Below are 12823 nucleotides of genomic sequence, written 5' to 3' on the forward strand. Positions count from 1 at the left end.
TGTTAGACCATTTTCTTTCATTCTAGATAGCTTTCACAACAAAATTCGACAAAAAATGTTTTTATTTATCAGATTTTTTAAACAAAATGGCGCCTTCAATGTGAAAATACACAGGGAGGTAATAAGAACGGCGAGTGCATTGTTGAAGAATAATGCACGCTTCTTTGTTTATATAGAAAAAAAAATCCGATAGTGTTAGAATTTTGTTTTTTGTTTTTTTTTCTTCTTTTTTTATTAAACTAACATTATGGACGGAATAACGCTCATAAACCATTTTATGTTTGCCAGGACAGACAGGCGTTTCAAAGTCTATTTGCCATCTTTTTTTGCATTCAAAAATGATACTGTTGAACTTTTTGTCAAAAAAAAATGAAACGTTTTATTAATAACATATTGTGAAGAGAAGAAAATGTTTTAAAAGGGATTTGATATAAGCATACAATGTATATATAATTGATCAGACGATGATATTACTCGATTTAATGGAGAAAAATATTTTTAATAAACTATTTTTTAGGAAATTATTACTGTTGACACACAGGATAAGCCCGCATAATGTCACACATTAAACTGTACTTGTTTGTTTATAATGCATTCTATTCTAAATAAACTTTTGCCATTGTGACTTTTCAGTTTTCCTATTTTATTGTTGTAGTCATGGCTGGTTTCTTTAAGGCAGTCTAGACTAGAAAGTATTTGTATTTCTTGTTCATAAGAATTTCTATTGGTATTAACATAATTGAAGTGTGGAACGGCATAACACATATAATATTTATATATCATTTTATTTACCGAGATGTGGTTACATGTGACACAATTCCAAATATCATAGATCAAATCTATTAACGACAATACATTGTATTATAAAGTTATCATCGATTCGTCCTCTGTATTTTTTAATTGTCAGATGAAGACATACTATTTGAATAATGAGCTACAGTATATATTTTCATGGAATATTTTGTATATAATCTGCTAAGAAACAGTTACACTTAGGACTTTCACCTATAATGTATGCGTTATAAATGACTGTCTAGTACTGATTTTATTGTTTTGGCACAAATATTCCCTCCGCATATAACCAAAGCTACATTTTTGTCTTTAAATCGTTCTTTGTTACTTTGTAAAGCTGCAATAACAACACCAGCAGCACCTTCAATCAACTGAAATAAAAACAAGTAATCAGATATGAAAAGAAAAATGAGCCGCGTCACGACAAAACTTGTAATAGGGTTTGTAAGCGAACAGCATGTATCCTAATCAGATTGCGCGGATGCGCAGGCTGCTCTGGGTCCATGCTGGTCGCAAATGCACTATGTTGGTTTTGTCATGACGCGGCTCAAATATTTTAAAACTTCATTTTTATAATATACATATAAACTTAAAGTTTATAAAACTGTATACTGATGACTGTAGCAAGCAGAATTATTCTTCAAATTTAGAAAAATAAACGAAAAATAGTTACGAAAAAATAGAGGAAAGATATATTTTTGTATGTAAATGATGTATGTGTACTAAATAGTAAGAATCCTACTCAAAATAGCAGAATACAATGTAATATTTTGTTCCAGAACATTTTATTCTGTTCAAGCACAATGACATTAATTCATAAATGTTTAATAACAATCATGTTTATCTTAAAACTGTTTCAACATTTTACCAGAAGGCGGTGGGAAGAATATAATTTTACTGTTTTTAAATCTAGTATAATTATTTCATTTGACATAGCGTTCAGGATATAACGTACTTACAATATAGGATCAAATCACTCGAGAACAATTGCAAACGCTATAATAATCAACATAATGTGAAAATCGCAGAATCGATCTGCTTAGGAGACAAATGAAAGTTAAATGAGCTTTTCTCTCAACCTTAAAGGTGCTGCAAAGAATGCCGCAGTAATCAACAGCAGCATAGGGTCACTTGGAGTCAACGTGGTCCCTGTGCTGCTGCAGTGGCCCCTATGCTGCTACCAATCTTTTAGAAATATTAAAATCAATGGTCGTTTTGGCGGTCTAGTGGAAATGCGAGTTGTAATATATTTTTTCCTTACTTTATGGTGTTTATCTAGCATAAAGAATATAGCATCAGAAATCTGTTGTTCGTCAACTAGAATCCAGTCGTCTGCAAACCTGGCGCACACGGGAAACGTCACCTGAAATGTTTAACTTGAAATATGATGTATAAAGTTCATAATTCATGAAAGTCCTATTACATTTATAGTTTCGCAGTGTAAGGCGACGTTAAGGTAGAACGCGACACTTTGCGAACTTTCGAGTAGCGTCTTGAAAATTGGCATGCAAAAAATTGACCATATTTCTGATTGGATTTCGTTGATTTTATTTCAATAGTTTCAGCCAATTTTTGTACACATGACGTCAAAGTTGACCATCAAAGCCCGTTTTTGAACATGACGTCGTTGCGTATCCTTGGCAACTGTTACGGGTATTTCAACGCCATTGGCGGACAAAATATCATAAATTTTAAAGCATTCGACGGAAATTACTTTTGCCTTTAAGCTGATATAAAATTTATCGTTTTACACCGAAAATTGTTTGAGTAATGGAAAGAAAATTGTCAATTTTGTGTAAATTTTGACGTTCAGTTTAGCCGCATTTTAAGGCTTAAAATCGGCTTATTAAAAAATTCCTGAAATAAATTTTTGATTTTTTTCTTTAAACGTCCTTTAAAATGTATACTTAGTCAAAATAACTAAAAAAAAATAGGGGGTCACCGACTCAAATTTTTCAATACACGTGATTTTATTTCCCCCACCCCGTGAGTAATTTTGTAACGAAATTCGAAGTATGCAGATACGTTTGAGATTTCAAAGTGCGGCAATAATGTTTAGGTTATCAGGAGAATTGTCTAGAGTTTTACTAATACATATAAAACAACAACAACAATGTTCCATTGCAAATTCTTAACATTGTACGAAAAACAAGCGATTTTTTTTTTCTTGTTTTTAAGCATGAATAATAACTTCATAAGGAATTGTAAACTGACGCATGTAAAGAAAAAATGACGTCAGGCGTTCAACGGCAACGCGTACTCTGCGCAAACAAAAATAAATACAGCTGAGAGTAATCATTAGCGGTGTTCCTTTTTGATATTGTAATACAATAAGATTAATTAACTTGAATCGAGAAATATGCCATAAGGAACAAAAAGCAACTATATATTTTTATGTAAATTTAGAAATTTACGGAAATTCAATCATAAAATAATACGTAGTCTACAAGAAATTCTGCAAATCCATACATTTTGCATTACCCACACTATGAGTGATATACTGTGAGTGATATGTATTTTATTTCACCTATTAAAAACCAAAATTTGAATTTCACTTGTAATCAAAAACTATTGCAAAAATTTGACAGAATTGGCGAAATATTGACAAATTAAAATATACCGTTCATATTAGCGTGAAGCAAACAGTCATGCTTGAAACGTTAGCTCAGTGGGTGTTGGATTACAGATGTAGCACGTTCGATTCTACAAGTAAATAAACATCTGTAATACATATTCTCTCGTTTTGCTTATCATTTTAGAATATTATAATGTTAAAAATAACGCTTAATTGAGGATTCACCATAAACGCTGTATTAAACACATTACTATCAAATCGGCCTTTGCAAATATTTATTATTCACTATATAGCCAAATTTATGGTAGAATTTATTTTGAACAGGAAAATTTAGAAACAATATTTTAAACATGAAATATAATGACACGTTGTAAATACATGTCTGCGGATTTTAGCGAACCGGCGGCCCTGAGCTAGATACTGCACAAAGGAGTGTTGCGTTGTAAATCTTTATATAAAATAAAGATATTTCAATATATATATTGTCATTTTTTTGTCTGTACATGCTACTGGCACTGTAGAGGATCTGTCGATGTTTCACTAACTATTTAATCAGTATGCAACTGACATGTTAATAAAACCGAGAAATATTACATTTTACTCAAAGTTTTACTATGTATTGTTATTCTGACAAATATCAGATCAGGCTATTATTTCTTTCCTCTTGTAGAAAGTGGGTAATTCTGAAGAACATCTTTATTCTCTGTTTTATATACAAAATCTATATTTACAAGAATAAAAAAATCATATTGTGGTAATATCTGACCGTGTAATTAAAAAAATACGCATTTTAGTAAATACGGACTTCATTCAAAGTTCCCGCATGTTACGAGTGTACGGATCACGGTATATTAGTCATATACGTATTGCATGATATACGGTCCCGTACATCAAGTTCCACATATTTTCACCTGTCCATCTATAATATACGGAATTCCGTACCCTTTATTGTATCCATATATTTTCCACAGTGGTCATAATAGCGTAAAATGCCGTAAAAAGCGGGATTTTGACACAGGGCGATCTTTTTAATAACATCAAAAAACCAAACGCCCCGTGATAGCGTGACTTTTATCCAAAGGGGTGGGGGAAATAAAATCACGTGTACCGAAAAAAATGAGTCGGTGACCTCCTAATGTTTTTAGTTATTTTGACTAAGTATACATTTAAAAGGACGTTAAAAGAAAAAAATCAAAAATTTATTTCAGGAATTTTTTAAAAAGCCGATTTTAAGCCTAAAACTGCGGCTAAACTGAACGTCAAAATTTACACAAAATTGACAATTTTCTTTCCATTACTCAAACAATTTTCGGTGTAAAACGATAAATTTTATATCAGCTTAAAGGCAAAAGTAATTTCCGTCGAATGCTTTAAAATTTAAGATATTTTGTCCGCCAATGGCGTTGGAATACCCGTAACAGTTGCCAAGGATACGAAACGACGTCATGTTCAAAAACGGGCTTTGATGGTCAACTTTGACGTCGTGTGTACAAAAAATGGCTGAAACCATTGAAATAAAATCAACGAAATCCAATCAGAAATATGGTCAATTTTTTGCATGCCAATTTTCAAGACGCTACTCGAAAGTTCGCAAAGTGTCGCGTTCTACCTTAAAGGAAGGTACAAAACGATATGGAGATGTACTGATATATTGCGATGCAGCGCCAAGCGATATATACCACGGTACAGAACACGCATAGTGCTGCGATATTTCCTTCAATATTTGTCTCTGTTTGATCAAAATATACATTAACGTATTTTGACTTTTTCTATGCTTGTAAATGTGCAAAAACCAACATGGATTGCCTTGTTAATCTAATTAAACAATAAGAACACCGTAACAAAAAGGTTTCAATGCCAGTGTCATTTGGGTTTTTTTTTTTTTTTTTTTTTTTTTTTTTTTTCTTCATTTTCTTCTTCATGTTTTCCTTTCAATAGCAAAAAGACAGGAAAAAGAAAAAAACAAAACAGTAATGTTCACTTTAATAACTATCAGAAAATACTGAATAAAGATTGGATATTATTCACTTATGATGTGCATAAACGTTTATCTTCTTCAATACACTATAAAATATGATAATGATATTAAAAGAATAATCAGAAATTGAGACAAATACATTAAATTACCGATCCATCTTCTACATCACCTGCGGTTCCATCTGACAGAGTATCAACAGATGGCTCGTCATCTTTTATGTATCCTACTTTCACAGATTCATACATTACTTTAGAATTTTTCGGTTGACAGCCAATTACCTTAGATGGAAAAAATAATAGCATTATGAAATAAATGGAAACAAAAATGTTAAATGTAAGTTTTCATGTATAATATATGATATCTTAAATCACAATACAACCTCATAAATTATTTACATTTAAATGTTTATTTCTTTGCTTAAAAATGAGTACAGATATATATTTGGAAATAAAAAAAAAAAAAAACCACACACACACACAAAGTTATGGCTAAAATAATTGCATCATCAACACACCGGATATTCTAAATCTATATAATATGTACTTGTAGAAACCTAACCAAAAACATTGACATTAATAAAAGTTCGTTTCAAATTAGTTGCGACATATATCATTTCAAATATAATCAAAGGGTAAACGTTACAGAAAACATACAAAACAACACAAACATGTATGATACTAACGAAGCTTACCCGAATCTTACTATTTTTCATCTTTAGATAAGCAGCCACTCCACCAAGAAGTCCACCACCACCAACTGACACAAGTACATAATCAATATCTGGTTGTTCGGAATAAATTTCGTAGCTTGTAAGATATACAAAGAATCATGTAAAATATCATTTATAACTACTAAATTATGGTAAGTGACAAAATGTTATTACAACAATGTAATCCATTACGAAAAATAATGTATTATTATTATTATTTATATAAGTTTTTTCATGCATTACATGTGACTGTCGTATTTGATGATGTAATTGGCTTTTCCTAAAGTCACGTGCTCTTTTAAAACGAGTAAAGTTTATAAGTAGAATGCTGACCTTTCATATGTCAAAATAATATGTATTTCATATGCCAAAATAATTTGTTTAATATTTTACTTACATATATATGTGTTTATACAAAATGAGCCGTCACTTACCCAACAGTCCCTGATCCTGTCATTACGTCCCAGTCATTGTATGGGGAAACATATACCTTGTCTCTTTCCTATTGATAATATAATGTTTTAAAACATATTTTAATGTTTACAGTATCTTTGAATTTAGTGAATAATAATGTAATCAAATAGTCCTGTCTCAAGCATATAGCGCATATAATATGAAAGGAATAGTCAACAAGGGAATGCGTCAGTCACCACGGGAATGGATTCTTATTTCGTTCAAATATAGTTTCACATTTGTTTAAACATATAAAATATATAAAATCTAACTCGTTTATGATGTACACGTTATGCTTATTTGAATCGCTCTCGGGGTATGTTTTTGGAATTGTGTAATATGAAGAAATAAGGTAGTGGCCCGAGTAGGGATCCATTTTGGTAACGTAATGGACGGAGTATTTCCAGTGGGTGGGCACAGTGTTGTTTAGTTGAAAGTTAAAATTACCAAAGAAAATTTCTTTTGGTCATGTATAATAAAAAAAAATAGTCTTTATAAGGTATACAGTCAATAAAACAAATAATTTAGCACAGCGAAGTTACAGACCTAAAGCTTTAATAATTCGTGATTTCATTAATGACACAACGTGTCATAGAAAAAATATTGCTAAAATACCTGCGCTGATTTTCGAGCTTTCATCTCCGCTTCCACACAGTTTTGACCATAAAGGATAAATCTAGCTCCAAACGACGTTAACAAAGTTTCTATCTTAGTTTTCGACATAGTTTCTGGACCATACACCTCTACAGAATGTCCGAATATTTCACCAGAGTGCATCTGAAATTATAAAAAAAGAGTAATCACCCATTGGTATTGCTTTGTGAAGCAAAGCAAAATGTTTTGAAACACTAGGAAATGTATACTCTTAAATTTTAAGATAAACTATAGTAAATATACTGTAAAAGTTGTACAGCAACAAATGATATTAGTACAAAGCTTTGTGCAGGTCAGCTTAGGCACATTTGAAGTTCAAAACTTAATACATGTCTCTGAATATTCGTTAGATACTATTGACTTATTTCGTAAAGTTATTTATTATCCACATTTAAAAGCGCTATACGTTTTTCCAAATATCCTCTAGTATATTCTGCAAATATTTCCTTCACAAAGTTAACATACTGAAGTCAGATAATCGTAAACTAACCTTTAAAAAAATCGTTGCAATCTGAAGTGAGTTTTTAAACTTTTAATGCTGTATTTCACAAGCTACCTAGAATATTCTTTTAAAATAATCTCCAATTTTACTGATATAAAAGTATATATTAAAAAAACAACATTACACAAGCTATTCCATGGTTACCGGACGACGCTGTCACTATACCATTCGCAAGTCTTTCAGGTTCCAATTCTTTCAGAAGAAGGATTTTATTCAATGCTCCGCGTATCTTGAATGATCCAGTAACTTGTTCGCTCTCTAGTAAATAAGAATAATCATAAAAGAAACAAAATAAAATTGATTCTTTCTCTTAATTTGGCATGCAAGACTTTGTTTCCCTCATTTCCGTGAGTTGATATGAAATGGCACGACAGTGTTACATTTCAACGTCATGCGTATGAACAACTTAACACTGTTGGTAAATCAAGTATCATTACGCAATAAAAAATGAATTATGTTTTTAAAACTCTGGAAACAAAGTGATCCCTTGGAAACATGAATGACAAAAATACATGAAAATTGTTGACTCGGATTGATTAAGTATGCACATGAGGGATACTGAATAAGTGCAACATCCCTCACGTCCACAACCACCGGCTTGAGCGGTACTCAATTCTCAACGGCATCAATGATCCGGAAGAACCAGAAAAATATAACAACGTTAACACTGAAGTGAAGTACGGGGCAATGAGTCGACGAGATGAGAGTGGCCTGCATCTACCATTGACGTCCATGAATAGTATAAATTGAATTAAACCGAGTCTGCATATTAATTACAGGTATGTCGTCAGGATTTTTGTGAACATTGAACTGTGACTGAGTATGCTCATAAAAGAAAAATAAAAAAGAAAATATATATTTACTTACCAAGTTTCAGGTAAACTTTAGCTCCAGTGTCATAACTTAGCTCTCTAGAAATCGTCAATGGTGTCTTATAAATGTACGTTTTAATTCTTTCGTATGCAGACTCCACATCTGTACAAATACTATATAATTTTAACTCTATTGCTTTTTCGTCCATTTTTTTAACCATTGAACTATTTAATGGTTTGAACTATGGGTCAGTACTAGATGCAACTTTACGTGAATCTAATGAATTATTCAAAGTTGTAAAACGTATTTTCATAAATAATAATATCATTTATGTTACTTTAGTGTTGCTTCAACAAAAAAAATCTTAACATCAGTCCGTCACGCACTGTCATATTCATATATATAAAAACCCATGAACCATGAAACGTAAAAAATACGAAGGTTAAAGGACTAGGAGTAATTCGTATTCATATTTCAATACATTTCATATATGTCCATATACAGTTTACAGTTTGATCATCATAAGTTATTATATTATTTTACTTAACGCGTTTTTCCATATATATTCAATTAAATAATTTATTGCTGAACGCTGTGCTAATATATGTTATTGTATCATAGTTTTGGGGACCTTTCTGTTGAAAATGTGTCAGAGTTAAATCGTATACATATACATGCACAGTGCGTAAACTGGAGTGCAGGAAATAGTTACCAGCACTCCAGAGCACGCCCATTGATTGGCTCATTTTTGCCGGGGTTTGCTTATTGTGACGACAGAGAAAGGGAAAGCGACAGAAATATCATACTCAGATGCTCGTTCATTGGTTACTTTTTGTCTGGGGTTTCATATTATGACAACAGGGAACGTGTTTTTGTTTGACTATGATACAAAAGAGAATTATTTTATTTCATTTATAAACAAAACTCATGGCCCTTAAGGGCATAAGAGTGAATAATCAACAAAACAAAAAATAGTAATACAAGCATGGCATGAAGTAAATAAGTAAATAAGGAAGATGACTTATTGAAATTTCAGCATTATAGCTTTGACAAAAATGGCTAGATTAAATAAAGTATTTCTGTTGTCGCTACACATTAGAGCCTGAAAATTTAAAGTACTAGGAAACCTTGAATAATAGTTACTGATATACCTGTGTCTTTCATGATTAAAATAAGTACATTTAAAAATATAATGAAATTCATCACCTATTTCTTGCTGATTACAAAGTGAGCATGTTCTACTTTCTCTTTCAATACCAAAATAGCGACCTTTCTCTATAGGAATATTAGAATTGAGACATCTAAATCTACAGAGAACAATTGCTAAATTTCTTGGTAAACATATAAATAATGTTTTAATTTAAATTGAGTTTTATATATTCTATAGTTTAAACACTTAGCAGAATCAAAAACATCACTATTCCATACTTGTAAAAACTGATCACGTAATCGTGATTTTATTACATATTTAAAATTATTAAAATTTGCAACATTCTTATCCAAAAATCAGAACAACCGATATTATTCAAAGTAGATTTACTTTCTCGATCCACTGACAATGTAAAATACCCTTTTCATGAAGATTATACATAGTGCGGTACAAAGAAACACATATTTTATCATTTTTACCATAAACTAATTTACTCCAAAAATTTAACATTCTGCAAGTAATATCAGTTTCAATAGGAAATGCACCTAGTTCTCCCAAGACCATAACCGAAGGAGTTGACATCTTAAGTTTAAGTATATATTTATAAAATTTCAATTGAAACTGAGAAATAATAGAATTATTTTCAGATCCCCACACCTCCGACCCATACAATAATATTGGCTTAACCATACTATCAAACAACTGTAACTGAATATCAATTGGCAAACACAATTTCTTAATTTTAGTTAAAATACTAAACATAGCCTTCCTCGCTTGATCTGTCAAGTGCTTTTTTGTTTTATTAAATTTACCATTAAAGTTGAATACCACACCTAAATAACTAAAGTCATCTACAGCTTCTAGAGGTGCATTATTGAAATAAAATACAGGCTTATTTCTTAATTTACCACGAGAAAATACAACAACTTTTGTCTTATCGGTATTAACAGTCAAATGCTATAATTTACAATAATCAAGCATGCAGTTTAGTGCTGTTTGAAGGCCAGTTTGACTTTCCGCGAAAACAACTGTATCATCAGCATAGAGTAATAAGTACAACTTCAAGAATACATCAACTTCATCATTACTCAACTGTTCATTTATCTGGTCTGATAAAAACTGCAAACCTTCACAATGTGTAGACATATAAGAAACCAAATCATTAAGGAAAATTGAAAACAAAATTGGCGGAAGATTTTCTCCCAGACGCACACCTAAACAGCTTACAAATGTATCCGACAATGCATTATTCACTTTAACACAAGACTTAGCTTTGTCATAGATATTAGAAAGAACATCAAAACACTCGACAATTTGATTAATACTCGGGGGCTACGCGCCCGAGTATTAATCAGAAAGCCTCGTGTTTCGATGCTCTTTCTATTAAATAATTTGTAACATTGTTGTAGGTTCCCTGGTCCTTTGTGGCGGTTTTCGTCGCCCAGATATGATAAAATACTATTTATGTACATGTATTAACGTGGTAAACTTTGGTAAAATACTATTTATGTACATGTATTAACTTGGTAAACTTTGGTAAAATACTATTTATGTACATGTATTAACGTGGTAAACTTTGGTAAAATACTATTTATGTACATGTATTAACGTGGTAAAATTTGGTAAAATACTATTTATGTACATGTATTAACTTGGTAAAATACTATTTATGTACATGTATTAACTTGGTAAACTTTGATAAAATACTATTTATGTACATGTATTAACTTGGTAAACTTTGATAAAATACGTACTATTTATGTAAATGTATTAACTTGGTAAACTTTGATAAAATACTATTTATGTACATTTATAAACTTGGTAAACTTTGATAAAATACTATTTATGTACATGTATTAATGTGGTAAACCTTTCTGGCAAATAAATATTTTTTTTTTATTTTGTCATACAAGAACACAGGGCCGAAGCTTTAAAGTAAAACAGATGAGGTAACTAATTTAAAAAAAACAACAACAAATTTAAGACAAGAAAATGTACTTACAACCACATTATCTATATTAAAGCTGCGTGCCTCCAGATGAGCCAAAATATTTCAAGCAAGTCAATATTGAGAAAAAATGCTCTAAACTTTTAACAAAGGTAAAAACAGTTAAGATCCAAGTTATATTTTACATATTATGTTCGGTTTAAAACTTTATCACCATATTTCTACTGCGATACTAACGCTGTAAGGGATGTTTTTGCATATCTTGACCACTTTTTGTTAATTTTCGTGGATTGTAAGTGCCTTTCGCAATATGTAAATTACTCTATTTGTTCACCTCACAATATTTTACTTTGAAAAACATTTCCAAAATTTCCATGAAAATAGACATGAATCTGGGGGGGGGGGGGGGGGGTGCTGCTTTAAATCAATGTCAATATCTACCGGGCACTAAAGGTATGTGTACTTCACCCGTTCTGCCAAATTCCTTTGGTAACATCAATTACTATAAATTGGTACTACTGGTTCACCTTTGGTACCAATATTTATTATATTGCCAATGACACAAACTGTATGATAAAATACGTTCAGAGTAAACTTTTAACCAATGAAAATGAATGTTACCAATGGTGTTAAGTATTGGTACCAATGTGAATAATCAGAACGCTTCGTAATCCGTTTGCAAACTAATCTACCAATCGCAAAATTTGTTCAATAAACCGGGTGGTAGAATTTGGTATTCTATAAATATTCTAACAATCCATCGGGACTAGCACCAATTCATACTTCGTTCTGCTTTCTCTGATCAATGTATGTCTTACAACTAACACGGTTTCAACCATAAATATGGATGCGGGACCATAAATGGCAAACATATATCAATAAAAGAAGAACTATTTGCAATATTATATCACTTGAATTTATTGAAAACAAGTTATTTTGTGCTTGTCTTTTCATTTGATTTTAAATGCCATCAGGACATCTCGGGCGACTTCATTTTCTTAACAAAGCCGACTTGTTGCTTTTAAATGTTTCAGGGAAAGGGATGTGTCAGAAAATATTGGTAATACCGGTATTTTACTAACACGTACACATCTAGATAGACAAATGTATGAAAACGTGAAATACATGTTTGGTGAACACTTTAACCCTTTACCTCATATATACGCGAAACAACGCAACGACCCCCACCCCCCCTTTTTTAGGCCTCAAATAGTGAAAAAATGTCCTATTTGGGCCCCAAACATAAGTT

At 31.4% G+C, this 12823-nt stretch overlaps 1 protein-coding gene across 1 annotated transcript; it reads right to left on the minus strand.

Annotated features, from left to right (window-relative positions):
- Positions 1–924: 924 nt before the first annotated feature.
- Positions 925–9025, minus strand: LOC132742623 (L-threonine ammonia-lyase-like). The gene is made up of 8 exons (XM_060731076.1): positions 8531–9025; positions 7788–7921; positions 7123–7284; positions 6489–6556; positions 6037–6151; positions 5495–5623; positions 2054–2155; positions 925–1163 (listed from the first exon to the last, which is right to left on the minus strand). The coding sequence occupies exons 1-8, from the start codon at positions 8694–8696 to the stop codon at positions 1020–1022; spliced, it is 1020 nt and encodes a 339-aa protein (XP_060587059.1). The 5' UTR covers positions 8697–9025; the 3' UTR covers positions 925–1019.
- Positions 9026–12823: the final 3798 nt, after the last annotated feature.

This window comes from Ruditapes philippinarum, unplaced genomic scaffold (assembly GCF_026571515.1).
Source record: "Ruditapes philippinarum isolate M1 unplaced genomic scaffold, ASM2657151v2 ctg3407_1_1_1_1, whole genome shotgun sequence".
Classification (NCBI taxonomy): Eukaryota; Metazoa; Mollusca; class Bivalvia; order Venerida; family Veneridae; genus Ruditapes; species Ruditapes philippinarum.

Excerpts from the sequence above, each read along its gene's own strand:
- LOC132742623 (XM_060731076.1), bottom strand. The coding sequence starts at position 8,696 with ATGGTTAAAAAAATGGACGAAAAAGCAATAGAGTTAAAATTATATAGT. Across the intron at positions 7,922-8,530 it reads TAAAGTTTACCTGAAACTTG|AGAGCGAACAAGTTACTGGA; the intron begins GTAAGTAAATAT and ends CTTATTTACTAG. Across the intron at positions 7,285-7,787 it reads GTAACCATGGAATAGCTTGT|ATGCACTCTGGTGAAATATT; the intron begins GTAATGTTGTTT and ends TTATAATTTCAG.